Raw genomic sequence first — 27,787 nt, forward strand, 5'->3', positions numbered from 1 at the left:
AAGGGCAACAGTGACTGAAATAACCACTCGTTACAACCGAGGTATGCAGCAAAGCATTTGTGAAGCCACAACACGCACAACCTTGAGGCGGATGGGCTACAACAGCAGAAGACTCCACCGGGTACCACTCATCTCCACTACAAATAGGAAAAAGAGGCTACAATTTGCAAGAGCTCACCAAAATTGAACAGTTGAAGACTGGAAAAATGTTGCCTGGTCTGATGAGTCTCGATTTCTGTTGAGACATTCAGATGTTAGAGTCAGAATTTGGCGTAAACAGAATGAGAACATGGAACCATCATGCCTTGTTACCACTGTGCAGGCTGGTGGTGGTGGTGTAATGGTGTGGGGGATGTTTTCCTGGCACACTTTAGGCCCCTTAGTGCCAATTGGGCATCGTTTAAATGCCACGGCCTACCTGAGCATTGTTTCTGACCATGTCCATCCCTTTATGGCCACCATGTACCCATCCTCTGATGGCTACTTCCACCATGTCACAAAGCTCTAATCATTTCAAATTGGTTTCTTGAACATGACAATGAGTTCACTGTACTAAAATGGCCTCCACAGTCACCAGATCTCAACCCAATAGAGCATCTTTGGGATGTGGTGGAACGGGAGATTCGCATCATGGATGTGCAGCCGACAAATCTGCGGCAACTGTGTGATGCCATCATGTCAATATGGACCAAACTCCCTGAGGAATGCTTCCAGCACCTTGTTGAATCTATGCCACGAAGAATTGAGGCAGTTCTGAAGGCAAAAGGGGGTCCAACCCGTTACTAGCATGGGGTACCTAATAAAGTGGCCGGTGAGTGTATATACGTATATATATATATTACGTAAACAAAAACTTTTATGTTAGATGCGATCATGCGAATAATCGCAATGCAAAGTAATCGCGATTAATCGTTTTGACAGCACTAATATATGTGTATATATATATACAGTATATGTGCTGTAACAGCAACTTATCTGGATTCCCATCCCATGTACAGCATGGCTCTTCAAATTCTGATGAAAAATATCAACATTACTGATGTCTTTTTTTTTAAGCAGTTCTGGCTTATTCTGAAGCCTCTTTGTATTCAAAGTGAGTGCGAGATGGAGAGCAGGAGGTAAAGAGATCACTTTGCCAGGGGTGAGTTCTCTCCCCACGTTGGCGGAAGTTCTTACTCTCCATGTGGGTGGTTTGGAGAAGAGCCCGTAGCAGTTAAGTGTGATAACAGCGTATCCACTGTGCCCACTATGGTGTTTACTCACAGCACTCAAACTCTCTTTTGCCCTGTGTATAACCTCCAGGATGTTTAGTCTTGATAAGCTGTTTGTTATGGAAGAAAAGAAAGATGAGATAATAGACATGCTTCCATATTTCTTTTAAGTCTGTACACCTCCACCATGTTGACAGAAAAAGCACAGATGTGTAAGCTTTTAATTGGTATGTGAGTCCATCGCTTGATTTACACTTTTTAGTTGTATCAGGTTCTTGAGATGCTTTTTTTTTTGGCTGAAAATGTTCTTGATAGGTTTTCCAGATCGGCTTTTTGGATTTTGACGAACTGTTTTTGGAAGAACTGGAAAATAAAAGGTTGTCCAATGGCATTAGTCTGTAAACAAAGTTTTTTTTTTTTTTTAAATGTAAAATTGCAAAGAAAATCATGCACTAATGAACCCATCGATGGAGAAAGGGGATGGATCATCACACCATCTGTTTTGGCCCCATAGACTGGCTGGTTATGCACCTGCCCGTTAAAAGTGATTGACAACAGGCAAGGTCATCTAGCCAGGGGTGGCCTGTACTCCTGCAACTCACATAACAACACAAATGGAGGAGTGCAGCTGGTGAGCAGAGAGGTGGTGGGTGGACGTTGCCTGATGGGACTACGGGGCGGGTGGGGTTTGGGTCGCTGGAACTTGAGCACCGGAAATTGCTGGGCATGTTGGCAAATCCTTCACAGCGCAGTTTGTAACAAGAGGACGACAAGGGACTGAAACCCTTCACACAGGATTAGCACATTGGCCAAGTATAGTCACAATCTGTTGGGTTTATTTTCAATGCTTTAAAGACTTACAGACGTGTAACAGTAATACTGGGACAATGGACACATGTTGTCCTAAAACCATTGTGCCTTGGTCCCTAAAAGCAATAACATATAATTTAATAATATTAGCATATTATTTGTAAATTGCAAATATATGTATATTTACAAACTTAGATGCGATTAATCACGATTAATCAATTTGACAGCAGCACTAATATATATATATATATATATATATATATATATATATATATATATATATATATATATATATATATATATAAAATAGGCTAAGATATTAGATTTCATTGAAATACATTTTGAATAATCACACACACACACACACACACACACACACACACAACATTTTGACTATTTACAAGGCTATTATATGTAATTAAACTTTTTCATTAGTCTTAATATATATATATATATATATATGTATTTTATTGTGATATAATATATGAATGTCTAAAATGATCTAATAGTTATAAGGATGCAAAATAAATTAACGGGATTCAAATGCAGATCACCGAATTAAAACTACAGGAGTGTCTATTATGAGAAAATCCATTCTCTAATACTACTCCTACAGATATGTATATCTTTTCATGTTGTCAGATACGTAGAATAGATCATTGTTAATATTATAACAACAATACACTTTATGTATTTAGGATTATCCCTTTATTTGATGTATGCAAAAGCCAAGAGGGTGTCAGGTTTTACAGCTTGTTTTGCCTGGACTTGCTTTGAGAGCAGGAGCCTGATCTCCTGACAGGAAGTGCCGCAGGGGGGGACATTTCACTCTAACCAACCCATACCTGGAAATACCAGCCAGTCCACATGGAAAGTTGTTTGGCTCACTTAACACTCAGTAACACTTTATCTGTTGTTTTTTCATTGTACAACTGTTCTATATCAAAGATGAATCTAGTCTTTGGTTAGCTTTGACATTTAAATACTAAGTTATATATTTTTATGAGTGATTAATGAACTGTGTGCTAGTATTCAGCACTTTTTCTGAATACATTTGGATTTTGTAATTAGTTTGAATTCATGTTTCATTTGAGCATAGAAAACAGAGAGACATTTGAATAGACAAAATAGCAATTTATTAATAACTTATTTCTTTACATTCGTAACATTGGGGGGAGGGGGGGGTAATGGTTTTGTAAAACAGCCCCTCCCCCCAATCAGGCCTTCGCTTTGAGGGACAACAAAACACTCTTGAAAACCATCACTTTTCTCACAAAAAAACTGCATGTCACAGAACTTCCCTGAACAGGAGACACAAAACATTCTCCCAGCTTTGTCAACACAGACCTTAAACCCTTGCGCACAAAAAAATCTGCATTACTTGCTTCGACCCTTCCATTGTCCCCAGAAAGATTACAAAAAGCGAGTAGTATAAAGGCGTATGGGTCCTAAATGAGCATGCATCTGAAACCCCGCCGCATAGCATTCGAGGAATGCCTCGTACACGTACAAGTTTGGACAACCCCTCTGAACGTGCAAGTTGGTATGGCCAGGTTTGCTAAAAAAATGTGAAAAGAAGCATATGGGGAACTGCTCTAAACGTTTACTGCACAATAACACTTACGTATGTACAGAACTAAGGCAAGAGAATGACGACTTTGATCCGTGATGGTGGTTAAAAGGCTGAGAAAGGCGGAATTGATCCGTAAAGCAAAACTATAAATATATTATACATATACACATTGATGATCTTGCAAAAACCTGTTAAAATTTTTGGCATTTAACTCTTGGATAAAGATAATATTGATCGATATTCAGTTTTTTTAACATAAAGAGGACGAAAAGGAGAAGAAAAATCTACAGCCGTTCCTTTAAAACAGGTGTATTCTAACTACGGCAAGGCTTACCAACATCTTAATATACACATGTATAAATGTTTTTAAAAATTTCTCCACGCAAATAAGTTGGAGTACAGTACACTCTGCCATCATTACCGAAGGGAAGTCTCATCCCGAAAACAGGCAAGTCTTCATTGAAGACAAGAAGAGCACACCTAGAAAATGTCAAGGTGCAAGCGCTAAACAAAACAAATGAGTATTTGTCATTGTTCAGTTCCAGTCAAGTCTCTTTGGCACACCAGACCCAAAACATCGGACGGTCTTTCCATGCTTGAATATGTATGTATACGTAAATATATGAAACAAACTACTTTATAGAGTCTCGGAGGTACAGAGTCACATGATCTCTCTCCGTTTAACAGCAGCGTAGAAGCTCTGGGCACACCGCATGCCCCATCAGTGGCTACTCTGGTCGGCCGTCATCTCAAGCCAACATCAATAACGTCAGGAATCCCTCGACAAGTGTCGAAAAAAATGAAACTTGTGTTTCGCTCGATTTGAGAAAAAGGAGGGTCCTCACGTGGACTCCAGAGGGTCCAACTGAAAAACGTTGTGATTGGTTGGCGTGGTGAAGTACAATGGTTGGGTCGGGGCCGCCACGCGGTTGTCGCATGGGCTCTTGAGGCCCAACGTGCGCTCAAAGTCCAAGAGCTGGCCCATGAAGTTGAAGTTGGGTGAGATGTTAGACTTCTTCATCTTGACAATGTCGTACGCGTCGTTCATGGACAGGTTGAGCTTCTGCATGAGGTACGCCACCGTCACAGTTACAGAACGGCTGATACCGGCGAGGCAATGAACGAGCACGCCGCACTTCTGTCCGCGGGCCTCATCTGAGGGGAAAAAAAAGACGAGATGATTAGTTATCTGTGTGCAACTGACTTATGAATATGCAATTGTACATAAGCTCGGCTGTCGGAATTCATTACGGTCCCTGCGCTGACAAAAGGGGCCTCATTCAGCGGGATATCTAGTGCATGACTGAAAACAACTCGCTCATTTTCTCAGAGAATGCGACGTGGAAATGGGCTATTAAGGTTAATCAAATGATCCTTCCGCTTGCCAGGTTACTTGACAATAGTGCCATTTGGGCGTGTAAATGTAGAAGTCATGGCAGCACCCTGTCAAGGCTAACAGGATGTCAACACGGCCCTGTAAATGGTCCTCATTGTGTGGCGAAACATTGCTCTGTCCTAGATTACTTTCAATGCTGCTTGCTTCCTTCCTGTTGAGCTCATATTACTGCCTCCCCCCTCCGTCTCCTGTTTCATCATAAGCCTTTGTGTCACAAGCCGCAGGATATGTTACTATGCAAACAATAAATACGGTGCTGTCCGTTTGGTTTCAAAACATTGAAAGGGCCTATAGTTTTAATCAAAACAGGGACTGAATAAAAAGCTATAATTAAAGTGAGAATAATTGTTTAAAACTGATTCTTACCAATAAAGCTGATTGCTTCTGGGAAGAACTGTGAGAGATTCTGGCTCCAGTGATCGGAGATGGGAATCTGCTTGTACTTAAACTCCCCAGCATTCTCAAACATGTTGGGAAGATTAGGGGTCACGTTCAAGATGTACTTGATGCCAAACTCCTCAAGGATATCCAGGTTCGTGGAGTCCTTTGCACAGCCCAGATACAGATGCGGCAGGATCTCCACGGGGAATGAGGGCTGGGGGTTTGACAGAGGGCTGCCATCTGAGTCAGTAGCGCTGCTTGGGTCGATGTCTGACTCGATGTCTGAGGAGTCAGAGCTGATCCGAAGCCCTCCAAGACCCAGGACCTGGGAGGTCGGTGAACTGCTGCTGGAGGAACCGTCGAGGTTCGTCTCGCACATTGTGGGAAAATCAGCTTGAAATTTGCTGAAGCCACCTGTAAAGTTCAAATTAGAAAACCATTTAACATGTATTCCTTCAAACTAACAAACTATCCTTTTTTTTATCTGATGAGTACTCATTTTTAATTACAAGTAGTGACTAGTATCATTTTCTGTTTCACCATTCATTAGATGCTAGTAATCTTTATTTACTAGTAACTATTTGATAATTTATAGTTGAAAAGACACTAGAGTACCTATTTATTAGACATTACTGTGCTTTCCCATTGTTACTAATAATATTTTCAATATGACTACTACTATTTTTAATTCAACTATAAGGTAGCCAACTGCAACTACAGTGGATTACGAAATGTGACAAGTATCAACTGGGATATTTGGTAGTATATCATAAAGAGATACTAGTTTTGAATAAAAAAAATAAAAAATGACCAGCAGGCCATTTTTCAGTATATAGCCTAATATCTTGTAAGTACGAACCACAGATTTTTATAGAAACAAACGGTAAAATTTGAAATTTGCTTCAAGTACAATTGAAATAGTTAACAACGGACGTGACAAATAAGTACTTGTGACTAGATGAATAGATACTAGTTAGTACTATAAATATGTAATAAATGGTTACAAGTGAAATACATGTGAGCAATTCATAAATACTAGTAACATAAAACAGATAGGCCTACTATTTTGTTGCCAAAATTATACCAAGTAAAATCATAAAATGCAGTAGAAATGAACGTACCTTCCAGATAGAAAGCTTTGTAGCCCTCGTCCTTCATTCTCCTCAGCAGTAAACCCAGCACGGACCCGCCGTCGATGTTTTCATTCCACTCTCGGCTGTACTCGTCGTACAACACGATAGTGTCCGTCTTGCACCTCCGCGCAAACATCTCCCTGTCTTCTCCGTTGGAGAGCAGAGACTTGATAGGCAGGTTGCCCTTCTTGAGTCGCCGGAGCATGAGGCTCGGGATGGCCACGTTAATGGCCGTTTCGACGTGCGACGATTCGTAGAGCTCTTGCGCTCGACAGTCCATTACGAGCAAGCAGTCCCTGCGCGTCTCCAGCTGCTCTTTCAGCCACTCTACCGTCTTGCTTATAGCCATGACCGAATCGAACTGCACGGGTTTGAACTTATCGAGCATTAGTGAAATAAGGTACGGTACCGTGAGACCTTAAACTGCGGAGAAGACGCGCTGCAAGAGGCCGTGGACGTCTCAGGCCTGGAGCTAAGAGATTCTCACGTCAAAGTCTCTTCTGCACCGTCAAGATGATTTAAATCCTCGGGTTTTCCTTCGAGAGTCAAGCGCAGACTCGCTCTACTTCCACCTCATTCATGCAACTGTGTGCATTTATCAATGACTCACACTAGCCAGTGAGTGCGCGAGCCACAGCCACTGACGTTATCATCTGTTATATAACCTATTTTCTCTCGCGCCGTCGATTTTCGCACGAATCAATCTCGATATCCAGTCGAATATTGATAGTAGACTAATAACGAATGCAAAACGCTTCGTAGCTTTATTTCCCTGCGTGATTTATCCCGGAGAATGCAACACTGCGTCCTCTAGTCCTAGATGCGCTCTCTGTCACAGCGAGCTCGTGAATGGATACAAGCGCGAGGCGTTTCAATGGATACATTAAGTCGGCCAGCCAATCAGGAGGCGCCGAGCAATCGTCGCTGTGGAAACGGGGCCGGATGGAACAGACTGTGTTGATGAATTGTTAATAAGTTTGTCATTCACAAAAACGGAAAGGAATTTCCGCTCCGGATCAGCGGAGTGCAAACAAACAGTAAAGAGGCACTGCACGGGAAGGAAGGAGTATTTGGTGAGGGGTCTATATCCTACCTCATGCTCAGGTTACACACTTGAACTCTGTTTAGCCACGTTTCAGCTGCTGTTTGTAGGTCGGTTTGTGGAGTCTCGTGCGTCGCTGCCTGCCGACGATTAAATGAACGTAGCCTATTTCATATATGTGCTGTCTGTGTCAAGTCGTTTATAATTTCATACATTGTAAAAAAAAATATAGCCTATATATTTTCATTATTTATCACGTTTTATCTTTTTTTAAGTGGTCAATTCAACCTAGATAATGTGGTTCAGATAACATAATATTTAATTGTATCAAATTTTTCATTTGAATGAACTCAACATTTTTTTTTAAGTTAAACCAATATTTTTTTTACAGTATGCACACTAACTAAGTTAGCCTACAAATTGTCATCATATAAAAGGATCAACACACACAATAAAACTCTGGCTAAATAAATAAATAAAGCAACATTATTTGTCAGTATAAGTAAGAAATAATAGCCTAATAACAATGAAATAACCATTCAACAAAACATTTGCATAATAAAAACTGACAGTGCCAGAAATTGAATTGCATAAAATGTCAAATAAAACAGCCAATGCATAAAGATAAAAACATGGTAAGATTTTTTATCTGGGGAAGATTTTACCCCAGTATTTCAGGCAAAATCGTGCGTGATTTGATCAATTCTCCTGAATTTATTGCCTTGATCGATGGCTCAATCCGAATTCAATGAAGGTGTGGAGCGCGAATGGATCGCCCCAATAAACACACAAACAGGGTCATCAAAATAGTTTAACACCAGATGTGAATGGGAGTTTCTCTTCACCTCCTATAGTCATTTCCTACACTGAACCTATATTGTCATCTTGTGTGTCGACATACCACGTGCGTGCAAGCTTTGAAAAAAATCACTCACAAATCCTTCAACAGCTGCACCGGATTCCTGCGCATACATTAAACCAGATGCTTAAAAACAAGAGGCTAAATGTTATTTAACTTTGCATCAAGTAGGCGAGTTTAGATAATTTTGCTTTATGCCTATCCTATATGAATACCTGATATTTAACATGTTAAAATAATAATCTTCATGAAATATGTGTAATCTTCAAGTGAATGTAGTAGCCCAGATTAGGGTGACCTGATTAACATGCTGTCAGACTTCCTGTCTCCTGTGTCATTTGGCAGTGAATTGCTCATTAACTGTCCATCAAGGCTCTCTCTCATCATTCACATGCACAGGAGTCACATGGGCCAAAGGTGTGTTCAGTTTCACCCCGCTTAACATATGAAACGCCACACAGTACCAAGATAATGGCCATTATCCTGTAGCTCGTGGAGATCCTTCTGGGGAGGCTGAATTGTATTCTCATTGTAATCCACTTTGGCTGCTTTACTGTCCATCTGGATGAGCTTTTGTCTTTGAGAGACGTGGTCCCTCTTCAATTTCCACAATCTTAAATCTTATAAATCCCTTGATTCTTTCAATTGTCAGTAGTTTAAAAAGAAAACAAAATAAATAAATTTGATACTAATCATCATGATTACTAGAATGTCATTCAAACAGATGTACCATAATTTCATTTGCTATTCCTTTGATCAAAATTGAAAAAGAAACACACACACATATATACATATAATAAAATAAAAATATTACCTATCACAACTAAAAACAAAATGGCTGCTGCATACAAAAATATTGAGTATTTTAATTTAACAAAAAAATACATTGATAAAACTTAATATTAATAAAATGTTAACAAAATTCTAAAATAGACAAAGACAGATATTATCATATATATTTTATATATAATTTGTTTTTTTAATATTTTAAAAAATCTATTAATAATATGAATTTATATATATATATATATATATATATATACATATATATATGACTTGTATTGTAACAAAATTAAATAGAATATAAACAAAAAATTAGAGGCAGATACATACATTTTATTTGTTTATTTTAACAAAATTACATTAATGAAACTTAATAATAATAAAACATGTTAATTTTTTAATATATATATATGAGCAAATAAACAGACAGACAGATAGCATCATATATAGTTTAATCATAATTTTAAAATATTTTTAGTTAGCACACAAATAATATACAAAAAAATATAAAGAATAGAATATTTTGTGAAAACATGGAATTTTTGATTTGTCAAAGCTTAAATGAAAATGTTTTAGAAGTTAATTCAAAATCACAGAAATAAATTAATAAAGAATTTTCCTTAGTGTGTTGTACACTAGAATAAATACGGACACTTATTTTGAGAAATCCCCTAATTTATTAGAGATCTTATTATAATACATCGATCTGTCATGTTTGTCAACAAAAAATGGTGCAAACCATCAAGACTCCAGTTAAAGTCAACCTTTAAACAGACACATGCAGGTCATCCGGCTCCAGCAGCCGGCATGCAAACTGATAAGCGCTCAGTTCTTCCTGCTATTATCACAGAACTGATGATATCTTGTGTGTCAGAAGCAAGCGCAGCACAAAATAGCCCTGTGGATGGAACATACAAAACTCTTGAACTTTGCAGCTATTTTCATTTAGCCAGATGCACGTTACAGACCATTTGCAGTCGTGTATGAATGACAATGTTTCTATCCAAATACATTCAAATACCTTTAGGGACATGTTTGGGATAGCGTGTGTAGACTTGTGGTTTGGGGGGGGGGGGAGTGACAGTTCTTTCTCTAACTCTTCCTCGGTTCCTGGGTGGGGCTGGAAGTTTCTGCCGCTCAACAGGCCCACTAGACTGTGAGGTTTAGACAATACCGGCTCCGCTTTTATCTGCCGGGTCTCTGTCTCTGCTGACCCCCCGCCATCTCTGAGAGCAGCCCATAGTGCTCTTGGGATGAAAGGTCAATCTGATTGTGTTTTGAATCTCCAGGGTTTCTCTTTTCTTAAACTAACTGCTGCCCCCACCTCCTCCTTTTCACCTATGATACAGTGCAACTTCCTGCCCTCGTGATGTTTACTTCCTCTCTCCTGTTGACTGACTTTTGTTCCTCTTTGTGAGCCGATTTCTTCCAGGGGGTTGGTGGACTTTCATAAACATCATAACTGCAAGTCATGCCTGTAAAGAACACTGTTTGAGAGGTTAAAAGAAGGTGACAAAAGTCATTTAAAGGGATAGTTCACCCAAAAATTCAAATTAGCCCATGATTCACTCACCCTCAAGTCAGCAGGTGTATATGACATTGTTCTTTCAGACGAATACAATCAGAGTTATAAAAAATGTCCTGGCTCTTCCAAGCTTTATGGGAGCTTTAAGCAAGCTTAATGGCCAGTGAATTGCTGTTTCTGTTTTGAAGTCCATAAAAGTGCATCTATCCATGATAAAAGTGCTCCACACGGCTCCGGGGGGCTAATAAAGGCCTTCTGAAGCGAAGCGATGAGTTTGTGTAAGAAAAATATTCATATTTAACACGTTACAAAGAACAATTCTAGCTTCCGGCCAAACGCAGTCTACTTGCGTATAAAGAGCAACTTATGACGTCGGAAGTACGTAGTGCGTCATGGTGTAGAGTAAATATCAGCAGTCGCATTACTCGCATAAGTTGCGCTTAGACTTAAGTTGAATCCGTATGTTTGTTTGGCCGGAAGCTAGTTATTTTACTTTATAAAGTTTTAAATATGGATATTTTTCTTACCTAAATGCATGGCTTCGCTTCAGAAGGCCTTTGTTAACCCCCGCCCCGGAGCACTTTTATCATGGATAGATGCACTTTTATGGACTTCAAAACCGAAACAGCAATTCACTGCCATTCTAAAGCTTGTAAGGGCCAGGACATTTTTTAATATAACTCCGACTGTATTCGTCTGAAAGAAGAAAGTCATATACACCTAGGGATGACTTGAGGGTGAGTGAATCATGGGATAATTTAAATTTTTGGGTGAACTATCCCTTTAAAAGAAGGTGACAAAAGTCATTTAAAATGAAGCCCATTAAAACCATCACAATATTTAAAATTCTACCTAATTTTATACAAATCCTCATCCTGAGGAGCTATTCTATGCAGCTATTCTCCTAGTAATTTCATAATTGGCTTCCAGTCTGTGTGTTTGAATAGCACTTGTTTGAACTCTTAGCAGGACAATAAATGGGTTTGCCTTAGGCTGAGAGGAGGGACACATTAAAGGACACTCCAGGGAATCTAATAGAGGTTTCAAGGCTGGGCTGGTTTTAGTTGTGCACAATAATGCACTCTCTGAATCAAAACAGGAAGCAGAGCCATGAGGGTCTCTCCAGAGAACCACAGTAAACAAACAACAGCCCTACAAACAGGAAGTGCTCAGAAACCGAGATCCCATGTTAAGAAGTCATCGACAAACTATTAAGTCAGGACGGCTTTCACTCCGATTTAGTACATTATTCATGTGATTTCATGCATACATATGGATATTCAGTCATGCGACTGTTAACCTCCTGAGACCCGAGAGTTTGCCTGATGGTGTGCATTTTATAATTGTTCTTGCTATTTGGGATAAGTAGGACCTAATAAATATAATAACTAAAATTTGTTTTTGTACAGGAAGTAGTTTTTGCAGAAAATGATGTCCTCATGTGAGGACAGTGGGTCTATGATTTACCATATGATGTCCTCGTGTGAGGACACAGTACTAGCAATAAAAAAAAAAACTTGTGGTTGTAAAATGGTTGGTTCAAGAATGCTTTGGAATATAGACATATGGTTGGTTTTGTTTTTAAGAAGACATTTGCCAGATTATTGTAGAAGTGAAATAAATTATGAAAGTGAAACAGAAAAAAAGTTATATAAGTTTGAGTTTATGAAAATATAGAATGTAAAAATATAACTATTTATATTTTATATAAAATATATATATTATAAAATATATTTTACTCTAAAACTGCTAGAAAATTAAAGCCAAAAATCAAGTTGTGTTCCAAGTTTTAGGTTGATATCTCAAAAAATGAGCTTTCAGTAAGATTTTATTTGGGCGTAGTACCAAACTTTTTCACTAGATGGACAGCCAGCTTCCTTACTGACCATATAAGGGTGTCTCCATTTTCATATGTTTTGAGTGATCTGAACCATGTCTTTCCATAATTTCATACAATTTATTAAGTATACATCCTATTCAGAAATAGAATGGGTGTTTTGGTAGTATTTGATTTGATTTCAACCTCTAATAAACATAAAAAGAGCACATATGTGCGTTATAGCTCGCTGCCGCATCACAAATCGAGAATTCATAATATTTTTCTTTATATTCAAAAAATTTTCAGACCTTTTTTTCTCATAACATTTAATTAGTGTTATCTTTTGAACTCTTGGCATGAAAACAAACTGAGGTTTCTACCAATCTTTCATGATTTTTCATGTTTTTTTTCTATTTCAAAATAAAGGCCTAAACACGCCTAATGAATATGAAATATTCTTGTTGCAAATTGATAAATTACTGCTATTCTGTAATTTATTTTAAAAAACAGCCACCAAATATGAAAACTAGAGATTGTAAGCTTTCAAATGATATTTAGTTTGTCAATATTACTTTAGGTTTTTACTAAGATATTATTGTTCTAAATATATATGGGCAAACGTCCCACGTGGAACGGTGACAGTTAAGGGGATAACGTAATATAGTCCCAATGTCCTCAAACGAGTACTTCATATTTACTGATGTCCTAGAGTGCTACTATTACTAAAATATGTCAAATTTTAATCCCCATATGATGATAGAGACAGTATTGTACATAAATACATTTGTTTCATTCATATAATTTGAATAGATTTTTTACCTGGGTCATTTTTCTTTCGGGAACTGGTGTAGAAATGTTATGGTTAGGGTTAGGGTCATGTTCTTCTCACTGACATTGGTGTAATGTTGTGATATCACTACAAGATGGTGTGGGCAGTGCCCCTAAATGTGGCCAACATGTCTAAGATTTACAAATTTGACTATCATTGTGTCAAGAGGCAAAAATGTAATGTCCTCATATGAGGCCGCAGGGTCTCAGGAGATGTCCAGGACACATTATCGATCTGGATACATACAACTATAAAACCATTATCACCCCACAGGGCATGTCTTGTTGGACCACCCTTAAACACAAAAGCCCTTTGTGATGGTTCGTTTTCATCAGGTTTTCCACAACAGTCACTTCACATTAACATCCTTAAAGCTCTAAAACTCTGAAATTCCACTTATAGAAAAATTCCATTAAAATTGCAATTATGTCTAAGAGTGTTTGCTCAACTGCAGGCACTTTTGACCATTCAGAAAAACTTAGTTTTAGTCTATTAGTTTAATCGGCCCATTAACAATGTCCAAAACTTTTGAACGTTTTTTTTTTTTAAAGAAGACTGTTATCACCAAGGCTGCAATTATGATTAAAATAAAGAAAAAACAGTAATATTGTGAAATGTTATTTACATTTTAATCAACTGTTGTTTATTTGAATATATTTAAATTTTAATTTATTCCTGTGACCAAAACTGAATTTTTAGCATCATTACTCCAGTCTTCATTGTCACATGATCCATCAGAAATCATTTGAATATGCATATTTTGTGCTTAAAATACTTTAAAAAAATTATTATCATCAATGTTTAAAAAAAACAGCTGGATTTTTCTTTCCAGGATTCTTTGATGAATAGACAGCTCAAAAGAACAGCATTTACTTGAAACAGATTTTTTTTTGTAACAGTATAAATGTCTTTTTTAACCAATTTAATATGCATCCTTGCTGAATAAAAGTATATAAAAAAAAATATCCTACTGACCCCAAACCTTTAAACAGTAGGATAATTTTGTCTTTATATATTTATTCTTTTTTTTTTCTGAAAGTAATGAAAATCCCAAGCAGTCACATTTCCATCACAATTTAAAAAAATAAAATAAATAATTCTAAGATTTGAAGACATTTTGAATAATAAAACTGAAGACTATTTTTTTCTGGCCAAGGATCATTTCAGTGCTGCCATTTAATGTATCCTAAATACACACAAATAAATAATATTTTCGTACTTTGCATTTCTCTTCAAACATTTAAAAAATAAATCAAATATTTATGATAAAAATAAGATTTTAAGATTAAAAGTCTTGGTGTGGGCCAAAAGTATAAAACAGTCAAATTTATAAATAAAAGGACTGTGAAAGATGAACGCATTGCAAAAAGTTTCCAAGTTTCAATGTGACCTTCTGATAACACAAGGAAAAAAAGTCGAAACTGTTAGTTTTAATAAATATCAACCCCTGGGATGTAAAAGTGGCCAAAGTTGAAGAAACACCCATAATCATTCTCTCAAGTCATCCTTCCCACCGCACGCCTTTTCCTCCACCGAGAATGAATGTTCTTATTTCAACACTTTTCTTGATGAATGAATGGTAGAGGCCCAGAGCTGTTGAGAAAGACCCTTCTGCAAGGCATCATTCCAGACCCAGTTGTTTTCCTCAACCCCTTTAACAGAGGTCCTGCAGATCCTGAAATATGGCAGGAATTTGTAAACAGAGGCAGACAGGGGGCCCCGGGGTATCCTGGGTAATAGCAGAGAGAGGGGAGGGTAATTGAAGGAGAGCAGGATGAAGGTTATTATGTGTTTGTATGGCAACTGAGGAGTTGATGGCGTGTAATTACAGTGCTGGCTGAGAGGGGAACACTTTACATCCTCTTGCAAGTCCCAGCAGCGACCCACTGGTCTGTGCTGAGGCGTAATGGAAAGGCAAATTGCAGAGGAATAGTGGAATGTGTTTATTCTTTCCTTTAACTTCCAGTATATCTGCACCTCTACGCTTTGTTCTCTTAATGTTGTACACCATAATGATCGCAAGCTCACTCACATGAATCCTGCGGTGCCTGGTCTAGCGGATGCATCAAAAGTTTCCGAAAAATCTAGTACTAAATCAAATCTAAAAGTCTTGCGTCAGCCGAGCAACTGCCATTGAGATGAAGGAAATGGATAGTTTTCTTTGTATATTATAGACACAATTGCTTGTGACATATAAGCAAGAAGTATTATTATAATAAGAAATATAATTCGACCTCAATATGCAAACTTTGTTTTTATTTACAGACATTTTGGCCTCACAACATTTGTATGACATGTAAAGTTTTTTTTTATAAATCTTTATTTAATAAAAAATAATTTAATATTATTATATTAACATACTATTATATATATGTAATCCAATATATATTTACATTTATTTAAAAAATTTTATCTTATATTTTATATCATTTTTTATATATATATTTATGTATTTTGATATTATTATATATTAAATATCATATATTAAGCTTTTTATTTATAGACATTTGAGCCTCACTACATTTGCCATTTTGTCAATCAACGCAAGTTTTTATTAAATAATTTTTTTTCCTGATATATACTCGTTTAAACTGGCTAAATGAATCTCGGCTATCAGCAAGGGTTTCCTCCCGTCCTCTGTAACGAGAATTATACAAAAGCGTCAGGATTCATATTCAGCCTCGCTTCACAAAGACATAAAAGCTGCTCGGAAAACGGCTCATAAGGACGGACCACCCACCAAGGCTGAGTGTTCGTCCAACACATGCCCATTTTTAGCCAGGTAAGTCAGACCCAAAGCGTTGCGTCACCCCTCAAAGAGTTTCAACAGTTCCTCAAGCAAGACGGCGGGGCTATTCTGGAAAGATCCGCTGGAGACGGTCGATAGGCTGGGAGCTGGAGTGATACGCCACCCCACTAGCATATTCACAGCATCTCTTTTATCCCTCTGTGAGGGGAGTCTCACACAAAGGTCACGCTATACGAAGGTGCGAGGATTCAAAAAGCAGCCCTGCTCCATAATAATATCTGAGGTGCTTTGCTCCGGGACCACCCACAAGGTTATGGCCAGTCCCACCGCCTCAATGGGACTATTGTTTCCCCTCTTTTGAGAAAAGATTAAGACGTCCTGAAACAATTACTCAAGTGCCATTCAAATTTTCTCAAGGGCAATTGAGACAAATGATCAGAAAATCTTAAAGGGGCTGCAGTCCCACTCGGTTTAGTGCCTTTCAAAGTGGTGCATTAAGGGTTAATGTAAAAGGAGCTGGTGGCACCCATTACGTTCTTGGACTGGCATGCTGGTCTGCCCATATTTAATGCCCAGACTAAACAAGTCCTCAACTTAAATACAAGAGTGTTAAATCTCTCATTCGAGTTTACACTTGGTTGTCTCATTCTAAACGGCATTATTCACCTCTTAGTTGAGTTTAAAGCAAGACACCGCAAGGTGAATAGGGTATAAAATAACTAGATATCACCATACTTAGAAAATGATCAGTGCATGAAAGATGAAAGAACATTGTTTTTGCCTGTAGTGTCTTGGCTTACATTGTCAAGCCCAAGGACAAATTACTTTAATCATATCTCACAGCTGTGACTATTTCACTCATATTTGTAATGCAATTTGTGAAAATGTAGGGGCCTTCTGAACCACAATCCACCCTCAAGATTTGTAAAGCCTAGCTGTTCGAGAGCTTCTGGATGCTAACAGACTTGAGGGAAAACAGAAGCTGCAATAATTAGAGTCTGAGGTCAGGTGAGCCCCTACCAGCTGCGGATGTCCAAATCACTGTCAGCATGTGAGGGTGTTAAAGGTGTCATGGTCTGGCAGATGTAGGTTTAACAAGAGGAAAAGAGCAGATGCAACCCGAATCATTTCCACCGTCTCATTTTCACAACCTGCAAAAGTGTGCGAAAGGAAAAGGGTGAGATATTGCAAGTTGTCTTTGTATTTTCACTTCGGCAAATCTAGCAGGAAACGCAACTCACACATTATTTTCTACTTATACATACTGGAAAAAAAAAAAGAACAGTGGATCCACACATTGGAAATGGATTTCTTTAACATTATTAAACTCAAATACCTTGTGTGTAGTGGAAACATGAAATAAACCAGTGGGCAGATTGTACAAAAACCTACGAATAACATTGCGAAAATTCACATGTAAAAATAGTTGCGAATTCCAATTTGTTACGTATAATGGCCTAAATTGAAGATGGGAAGTTTGAGGAGGAGACCTGTTACCATGCTAACATTTGCACAGCAATATACAGTCTAAGATAACTTGCAGAATTCTAACTCCCAAAACAGCAGCATAACAGAACATTAAGCACATTGTCAGCATGAACCCAATAAAGTTTGAGCATTTGAAACAAGGTCAAATGAATCACTTGTAGTTAACTATTAGCTTAGCTAGCATTAGCATGCCAAATATAACATTTCCTTACAACATATTATGTAAATTGTAGGCGGGAAGGACATTAATAAGGGTTTTCTTACCATGCTAGCAATTTGCACAGCAATATAAAGTATAAAATAGCATAATGCTAACTCCCAAAACAGAAATCAGAACATTAAGCATAACATTCTCAACATGAAACCACTAAATCCTATAAAGTTTAAGCATTTAAAAATACCTCAAATGAATCACAGTTAACTATTAGCTTAGCTAGCATTAGCATATATTAACATGCCAAATATAACATTTCCTTACGAAATATTATGTAAATTGTGGGCAGGAAGCACACAAATGAGGTTTTCTTTCCATGCTAGCAATTTGCAGAGCAATATAAAAGTATAAACTAACATAACTCTAACTAATTAGAATGAGAACATTAAGCATAACATTCTCAAACCAATAAATCCTATAAAGTTTACACATTTAAAATTAGTTCAAATTAATCACTTGCAGTTTACTAGCTAGTAATAGCACATATTAGCATGCCAAACAACATTTTTATAGCATATTATGGAGCAATATACAGTATAATATAACTAGCATGCTAACTGCCAAAACGACAAGATAACAGAACATTAAGCAATAATATTCTCAACATGAACCCATTAAAGTTTATGTGTGTGAAACCAACTCTTGCAGTTACTAGCTTAACTACATATTATTATGCTAAATGTAACTTTTTTTAACACATAAAATGTAAATTGTAGGTGTACTTTTACTAGCATAATACTTACTCCCAAAAGGGCGATATATATATACATTTTATATATAAATCCTGCCTGTTTTAGCAAGGTTATGAACAACGTACATGTAGTCCCAATTTGTTCATGTAGCTTTAAAAAAAAATTGATTATTTTATTAAGTTGAGCCAGGAGCAATTTTTAAATGCATACCATAAACAGTAGTGATTCAACTTAACATACTTAGCAGCAGCTCAGCTATGATTCACCTCACATCTCATGTCAAATTCAACCACAAATGCTATTTAAAAGAGCCTAAGCATATAAACAGACATAAACATCCTTCCAGTTAATCTGACAGCGAGATCGCAATGGCGAGACAGGTCTGAGATAGACAGCATACTGCCCACCTCAGCGTGACGTAGGCTACTCCTGCCAGCTTGTTGGATGAAGGTTTGCGTATGAAACACTGTCATCCCCTCATCCAGCCGGGCTGCCTGCATGGTCTCGTGCGCAACAGCATCTTAAAAGATTAGGAAATGCTTCTTAACCGGCTTAACACAAAACTACCGGAAACATTGCCGGAAACACAGGCTCACCTGACCAAATGTGACAACCACATCCACAAAGGATCATTGCAGGCACATATGCTTGTGAAAGTCACTAAGATCTCTTTATTATCTCAACTGAGAGTCTGAGTCTCCCACTCTCAAGATTTTTCTAGTGGGTTACAATATGTAGGCTATGTCAACAACAATGCTGGAGGATAAAATCAATTTGTAGCATGTCAGGCAACAAGCAAATCATGATTTTAAGTATAGACGCTATTTGAGTGAAAAAGTAGTTACAAACTATTGACAAAAATTAGCTTGCTAGCAAACTAGCTATGGGGAAAATATCTTCTTCCTAATGTACAATAAGTTAACATTTAATAAAACCAATGAGGTTGACGTTGACAAATACATTAAACTAGCGGAACTAGCAAAGAACAAGTTCGCTCCCTTCGGATTTGAGGAGGATTACCCTGTGAAGTCCACCTCGTAGGGCACTTATGGTTGAATAGAACGCACCTATTCTACACACAAAAAAAGTGTTTGCAAAGTATACAAGATCAACCCATAGACATCAAGTTGATGCTAATTGCTAAGTCCATAACAAGAATTATGGACTTAGCAATTAGCATATTCTTGATAGTTATGGGTTGTTCTCGTATTATACTTTGCAAACACTCCCCCCACCCCACTACAAATCATTTCTAACATTTACCGCTATATGAATGTGATCATTTGGCTTGGCTTTAATATCAACTAACCAAATCATATCATTGTGAATATCAGGACATTAGCATGTAGCCCTTGCAACAGCAAAAACGGACTCTAGCGCTGAGAGGAATAACACCAGATGCAATTACTTCCTAGCTTCTTTCACTAGCTCATCCTCTTTTCTTGGCCTCCTCCTCTATATCCTTTCAGCCTCCGTTCTGGGAGAGGGCTCGGTGACAGATGGGTTTGGGACATCCGGCCGAGGGTCGGGACTTAGGGAAGCGGCTAATCTAAAACAAAAACAGCAGTTGGCAGGTACCACCCCCTCAGCCGAAGACAAGAAGAGTGATTAGAAGAGTTGAGAATGGTCGAGAGCACCTGGAGAGGATTACAGACAAGGAGAGACACATACAAAGCGCTCTGTTCTCTAGGGCACTGCTTTGTTGGCCATTTTTGGGATTAGCAGGGCCTTCCCATAACACACCTGCACATCAGTGTGGGATGGATGGCAACCATTTGCTTACATAAAGGCTTACAGACAGGAAGAAGAGATGACATAAGTGGACTAAGTGTGTATTATCCTACTGTGTGTCATAAAAAAAAAAATGAGGTAACCGAGACACACAGTCATTGCATAATGCTGCTTGGAGTATATGCCGCATGTAATAATAAGCAGTAGGTTAAGACAATAACAGCACAATTTATGAAACCAGAGCCTGATTCATTTGATGGAATGTGACCAATTGAAAAGAATAAAAACAAATAAGGAAGACTTAAGCTACACCTATCAAGGATTAGTGGTGTGACAAAAAAATGATATAATTGTATTATATACTAATACAGGCATCTCACAAAAACGGAAATACCCATATTTCACCCAATAAAACAAAAGGGGAAAAAAAATGTAATTATATTTAAAAAGTAATAATTGAATATACAATTGTTATTATTATTATAGTATTAAAATGAATTATTATTAAATAATTAGTTTACAAAATATATTATATTTATAAGAATATTATAAATGTATTATACTTATATTATAAAAATAGAATTAATATTCTAATTATATTAAAATTAAAAACAATATTCCGCAAAAAGAAAAGGTCGCTTTTTAAGTGCTTTTTTAAAATCTTGCCAATTACTTCTTTTCAATTTTCCCATTTCCCACATCATTCCCAAATTGTTGATTTAGTATGTTTGCAAATTACAATTTATATATATATATATATATATATATATATATATATATATATATATATATATATATATATATATATATATATATATATATATATATATATATATATATATATATATATATATATATATATACACACACACTTTGGGGTAAAACTGAAAGAAATGTAATAAAATAATGTCATAGATTCAATGAAAAGAAAATGGATTGTCCAAAAAATTGTTATTATTATTTTGGGGTGAAATATGACCATTTATTCATGAGATTCACTTACAGAGAGATTTAAAAGTTAATAAAACCACAAAAGTGTTTTCTAAGCATGAAAGGCTCAGGGAGTTTAGAGGAGGAGCCTAACTTGACCTAACTTTTTTCAACAAGCTGAAGTAAAACTCTGTCATGCAGCCAATCCAATCAGGCCAGATGGAAAGCTGAGCCACGGAGGTCAATGAGTTTCACCGTCACATACACTCCTAAAGGGTGAATTGACAAACATCGCAGGTTCATTGAGACCCACTCCACCCGGCTAGAGAGAGAGGGTGAAGAGAAGGAAGATTACACAGATGTCTCCACCTGCCAGCTCTCAGACAGGAGGCATCAGGGGAATAGGCTGAAACTCTTGCTTAAGGAAAAGCCATCAGGACTGAGAAGTGGAGATGGAGTCTGGCTATTCGAGTGGCACATGACTGGACAGGCACATGGACACTAGAACAGACAAATGCTGTGATGCAGTCTTACACATAAGAACATACGCACACGCACGTAATGTCTCTGTAGCCAGGCACAATTAGTGTTCAGTTGATTCAATTGAGAATTGTTTTAAATAAAGTTAAATAGCATTAAAAAAATATGCTGGCTTTGTAACAAATAACACTTTTGTAGGGAAGACCGGGGCTAGTTGTCACACTTTTTACTTTAGTAAATAAATGGATTTATTAACACGTATGCCATTTATAATGGGCACAAAAACAGCAATTATCCCAAAATTATATATTTTTTTAATGATTTGTCAAGTCTGATCTCATTTGAATTTGTAGGCATTCATACATAACGTTTACACTGAATATGCTGAAACATATGGATGTATTGACAGCATCTAAAATGTAAAAGTACCTGCATATGCACAGCTTTACCCCTAACCCCCAACCATACCCTAAATATGGATAATATTACACTCTTATATTTTGAACGATATTTTGGTAACGCTTTACAATAAAGTTTAATTTGCTAACATTAGTTAACTACATCAGTAAACAAATTTTTTTCTAAAGCATTTATTAATCTCAACATTTACTAATACATTATTAATAAACTTGAGCTAACATGAACAGTTGTATTTTTTTTTATTAAATAATGTTCACAAATATTAATAAGTACTGTAACAAATTACATTAATTAACTTTAACTAATGGAGCATCATTGTAAAGTGTTACTGATATTTTGAATACATTTTTAAGAATGGATTACGTTTACAATTTTATGATGTGTTTGTAATTGTTTTACCTATAGCTCTCAAATAGTAAACACACTAAAAGTTAATTGGTTAATTAATAATTCAATTAAATTAATTTCATTCAGTGTAACATTTTAAAATTTAGGCAAGGTAAATGACTCATTTAAAGGTAGGGTAGGCAATTTTCGGAGCAGCTAGCAATAGCAAGTTAGCTTGGTAAGCATTGGATCCCCCCTCCCTTCAAAGCGTCTCCAAAGCCACGCCTCCTTCCAAACACATCAACGCACACAGCAGAGTTTGTAAAGCGTCACGAGACATAAGACGGCGTTAAACTACCTCATGTCTCATAATGAACATAAACAACTTAAAAAGCACTGACCTGTACCACCTGACGGCTGCAGATTCATTTCGGTGTTGATAGTGTTGCCGTTTAAACGCATAAATTCGAGTCACAAACCGCTCCGAGTATAACGTTACAGGTTTCCATCTCTTGTTCCACATTGCAGTAGTTATGGCGTGAATGCAGCATAAGCTTGTTGTTTTGGTTTAGGAGGAACTGTAAAATGTGGCTGCTGTTTCGGTTGCGGTGCTCGGTGACTGACGTCTGTCTAACTCAAAACATGAAACATGCTGATGACAAGTGATGTCTGTGCAAGCAGGTGCGCGGAGATATGGAAATGCGTTGACTGGCTGGTAGGACAATCTTACCATTGGATTCGGACCTAATGCAATGATTAGACGGACATTTTATGGTCCTTCGCCTTCCACCGTAGATATATATATATACACACACAATACATTTAGACCACTTAACCTAGTGATTGCTATAAGGATGTGGAGACTTTTAACCAGCATAAAAAAAAACCTAAAAGAAGTAAAATGCTTCCAATATTCCAATAATGTATTCAAGAAAGAATAAATAAAAGAAACAATAAAATAAATAAATGTCTATGCAAAAGTGTGCATGCTGTAACCACATTTTATGTACGAATACCTAGGATTACTAATGAGATAGGTATACAAATAAAAAATTATATACAGGCAGTTCTGTTCCTCTTTTCATTTCTACTGTACAAAGTAAATATGTTTTGACAAGGTCAGATTTCTCAAACCGGTTGTGGGGAGACAGGACGGATGTTCTAGCTTTTGCAATGACCCCTGGTAGCACCTCTTTCCAGTTAAAGGGCCGGTCCCAAATGTGGAAGGTGGGAAGTTCTGTACGTCCTTATCAGCAGCAGAGACAGCCTGTTCCCACATTTCCTCCTCCAGCTGAATGGACACAAGAAAGAAAAAAACTGATATCTATGAAAACCGGAAGCTCGTAAGACTTTACAGGAAAATGGCCCTTTGCTAGACTTTGTGAAATGTCAGCAAAACTAAGAATATAGGGTAGTTTCAGAAGTGAGAGGAAATTGTAGAGACAGAATCAGTGCTTGGAGAATCATGACAAATGGTGTAAAATCTCACCAACATTGGTGCGTTTTCCCACACAAATGGCATTCCCGGCAGAATAAAAAAACCTATCAAGGTAAAAACAGTTTAAAAAAGCAAAACGACAGACATAATATGTAAAAACATCACTAATAATCACTTTAATGTAAAATTCCTTTTGTTGTGAAATAAAAACACACTCTCTTTCTCTTTTCATGTTCCAAGATTTTATTAAGTGCAGCTGTTGTAATCAACACACCCCTGTGTCCTTTGAACTTGACATCTTTCTTCTGAAAACACATCAGGTTCCTTGTGTTATTCAATCAAAGAAAACTAAAACACACTTGGGGTCAAAGGATTTGCTACAGGCAGTGCAAATGTGTGACTTCAAAGGACATAGGGTTTAAAAAAAAACAGTTTGAGATAAGAGCACGGGGGGTTTCCGGTTAGCAGGAAAGACTTGTTTTAAGGTTTTGAGGAAAAGCCAAGGAGGAAAGTGTCTGGGTGGGGGGTTATTAACCCTTCACACCTTTTAAAACACCTCTCTTAAGGAGATTTTAACACATTGAGAGTCTGTGTTAACCCAAGCGATTGTTTTTCATTCATCATTTTTGTCCTAATTTCCATTGCAAATTTTCAGACATGCAACTGTTCGCAAACGCCAACAAGACTCCATCAGCTGTGATAAAAATAGTGCAAATGCTCCACAGCCTTTTAAATATTCAAAGATAACACTCATCATTAGAAATATTACAAATTATTCAGAAATTATTCAGAAAAGTATTAAAAATATGTAAGTAATATTGAAAATATTTAATAATAAACATGACATCAAGAAGTGTGACATGCTATACGTATACATCAACTATTGTAAATAAAAGTTGATTAAAATGGAGACTAAAAATATGAAATGTATAATTTTTTTTTATTAAAAAGGGAAAGTATATGCCTACATTTTATCTGGGGTTTAAAAACAACCCCATGTTGTTTTAGAGAACAATAAGCATTTCAAAACTGCGAGGTTGGAACAAGTTTATGTACTAGCCAAAAATAATCAAAACTGGGGTGAAGCCACCTGGATTTGGAAAACACCCCGCTCAATAAACCAGGTGTGAGGACGCTTTAAAACACAGCTGTGAATAGGAACATATGATTTAAAGGTCATAGTGTGAGCCACAGATCCTAAGATACGTGCATGATGGATTTATGACAAGACGAGACTAAAACAAGTGAATCCAATTCAGCCCTACAGATCAAAACGCTTGGAAGCAGCAGTTAGTTCTGCTCTTCAAATGTTCAGTGGTTTTAATACACTGTCCAACAGCAATGCGTTTTCCCTCATCCTGTACGGCTCAAACCAGGGTTTCTCTTACCAGTTCAGAAACTTCAAGAAAGATCTCCGACCCACAACAGATGTATACCTATCTTTAAACTTTCCGCCATCTATATTTGTTGAAAGAAAACCTCTCAACAGACGTTCCCCTAATCTAAAAAAAAAAAAAAAAAAAAAAATGGAGCAGGTCTATTCTGTGCAGGTGGCACTGCAGAAACAATACGAGCGACCTCTTTTCCATTCCTCTATCTTTATCTGTTCTTCCCTATAGAGTAGAAGGTCAGAGGGAATTTCCTAAAAGTGCTCTGATTCGACGCCAGCCAGTCCTGGCTAACAGAAGGAAGAACTCGTCCTCTGATGTCTGTGGGGGGGATAATGTTAACCTTCCTTTGCCTCATGAGCAGGCAACCACTTTACCATATGTGGGTCTAGCAAGAACGTGCATGCGCACAAATCCATAAGCACACAGGCACATGCTTGAGTAGACACAGCCACACAAAACCACTTTTACACAGGCACACATGCGTACATTTCCATTGTCTTCTCTTTGTTCTTCATTCGTAAGTTGGTTGCTCTAAGCCCTTTTTCAGGGCCCCACCGGAGACAAGGGACTCGTGTTGTGCACAGAGAGGTCACACGCACACCTGCTGTCTGTGCGAGACTGTGTGCTGCACAGGAAGTAGTTGGAGAGATGTTTGGCTGGAATTTGCAGCAACAACAACAGTCACATGCTGGATTTTTTGTTGTGTTTATGACAAATTCTTATGAGAATATATATAAACTACTGCCGTCAATCGATTAAAAAATAAACTAATTAATCACATTTTTCTGCACCTAACATTATAGTTTTTAATATATTTTTATATTGTACTAATTTCACAGTTAATCTCCAAATGATTTAAAAAAAAATATTACGTTATCAAGCACTTCACAATTTAAAAAGAGATTAATCCTTATTAAAGCTACAAATGTTATGCAGTCATGAGCAGTGAGTGATTTTCTATGTCTTTTGTTCTTTGATTTACATAAATGAAAGACATCACAGCCACAGGTTTATTAGGCTGCTGTCACTTTAAGAACTGAAGCACGTGATGCGGATCTGACACATATCCCATGGCCTCAACTCTTTACGGCCATTTAAGATTTTATTTAACTCATTTAAGTCTGTGAGATTATGTCTTTTTTAAGTCTTATCACGCTTGAATGGTTTAATAGCAGTTGAATGAATGATAGAGTGATCATATACTGCACCGCAGCCAAAGGATGACGTTAAACGGAAATAAATAATCGCATGTGTTAACGTGTTAATTTGATAGCCCTAATATAAACACACACACAGACACACATATGCATATCTATACAGTTTAATATACCATTATGTTGAAGATATCAGGTACATTATTTCTTTCACTGCCGTTGGATGCTTTGTTTTTATACAAGACTGTGGTGAAGACTTAAGTAGAGCTCCTGCACACAGACGGATGCGGTACACAAAGCAAACAAGCACCGCTGGGCCTTCTGTCGATTGGCTCCCTACTTCCGTCTGACCTCCAGCCAGAGGAAAGCCACAAGGCTGCGACTGATTGAGAAAGAGTAAACAAGACTGCGAGTGTCTCTGAGGACACTTACTCAGTCTCTCTCTCTCTCTTACATACACATGCACAAGCCATTCATGCTGCCTGGGACACAATCGCATCAAAGACTTGAGCTGTACTTCATTCATAATGGTCTAAATTTACATAACACATGCAGCAGACACAAACCTTTGGATACAGTAAAAATCTGTGCATGTATGTCTATTCTTTCAGTCTCTTCCCTCGCTGCTGTGAAACCATGACTGGGATGTTGTCTTAGCTGCAGCTGTCCTCTTAACATGACATTTTTTTGGGTGAGACTGCTGTACGATCCCTCAAATCCCCCATCTGCCCTACCCTCATCCAGCTTTCAGTCTTTTCATCTTGTGTCCTTATTTTTGCATTGTTAAGTCCAATGTCCTCATTTGGAATGACACAGCTGGATGTCTTTAAGCTAAAATGAAAAAAGAATAAGGGATTTGGTCCCCCTCTGCAGGCCAGAGGAAGTTACCATTGAAGTGAGGACCACTGGGGTTGGGTATCCCTCACACAGATGATCCTTCGGTTTCCTCGTCAGATCGGTCCACTTGTTGTGTCTGTTGCAAAAGCAGGACCTGGTTGTCCAGGCATGTCCTCAGTTTGTCTTCGGTCAGTGTAAGACGCTCCTCGAGGACAGCAACGGTCTGAGATATGAAAACAAACAGTTTAAGGCACAATCACGTTAGCGACATTTCGTAGACTGGGTTAGTGTAGCTATTTATGAATCACAGCTCACACAGAAGTCACTTTCTGTTGGGCAACACAGCAAATTTGCATGACCAACTTAAATTTGTTGCGAAATCTGCATGAGGAAATCTTTCACCACACACGAAATTCCCCATTGCATGGATTCCTAATGAAATGAGTTGATTTTACCCGCAAAAATGGTCAAACAATAGTAAATATGACCTTATCTTTAAACAAAGTTCAGATTTGACTAGGAAAAACAAGCTGATTTGCTGGGTAGATCTAGACAAAATAGCAATATTCAACAGA

The 27,787-nt window shown here is 37.5% G+C and overlaps 2 protein-coding genes across 4 annotated transcripts in view; both read right to left on the reverse strand.

Moving 5' to 3' along the window:
- Positions 1-3,131: 3,131 nt before the first annotated feature.
- dusp6 (dual specificity phosphatase 6) lies at positions 3,132-7,367 on the reverse strand. Its single transcript, XM_056251027.1, has 3 exons — positions 6,493-7,367; positions 5,357-5,785; positions 3,132-4,749 (listed from the first exon to the last, which is right to left on the reverse strand). The coding sequence occupies exons 1-3, from the start codon at positions 6,890-6,892 to the stop codon at positions 4,436-4,438; spliced, it is 1,143 nt and encodes a 380-aa protein (XP_056107002.1). The 5' UTR covers positions 6,893-7,367; the 3' UTR covers positions 3,132-4,435.
- Positions 7,368-10,301: 2,934 nt separating this feature from the next.
- Positions 10,302-27,787, reverse strand: part of poc1b (POC1 centriolar protein B) — a 50,334-nt gene continuing 32,848 nt past the window's right edge. The window contains exons 12-13 of one of the 3 annotated variants that reach the window (XM_056251019.1): positions 27,264-27,435; positions 10,302-10,663 (exon numbers count right to left, since the gene is read on the reverse strand). In XM_056251019.1, the coding sequence (XP_056106994.1) occupies positions 27,298-27,435 (138 nt within the window). In that variant the 3' untranslated portion in view covers positions 10,302-10,663; positions 27,264-27,297. Of the gene's footprint in view, positions 10,664-23,465; positions 23,684-26,526; positions 27,436-27,787 lie in introns of those variants that run through there. The other 2 variants (XM_056251018.1, XM_056251017.1) reach the window with 2 other exon arrangements.

Source organism: Rhinichthys klamathensis, unplaced genomic scaffold (assembly GCF_029890125.1).
Source record: "Rhinichthys klamathensis goyatoka isolate OS25496 unplaced genomic scaffold, OSU_Roscu_1.1 h1tg000076l_1, whole genome shotgun sequence".
NCBI classification, from domain to species: Eukaryota; Metazoa; Chordata; class Actinopteri; order Cypriniformes; family Leuciscidae; genus Rhinichthys; species Rhinichthys klamathensis.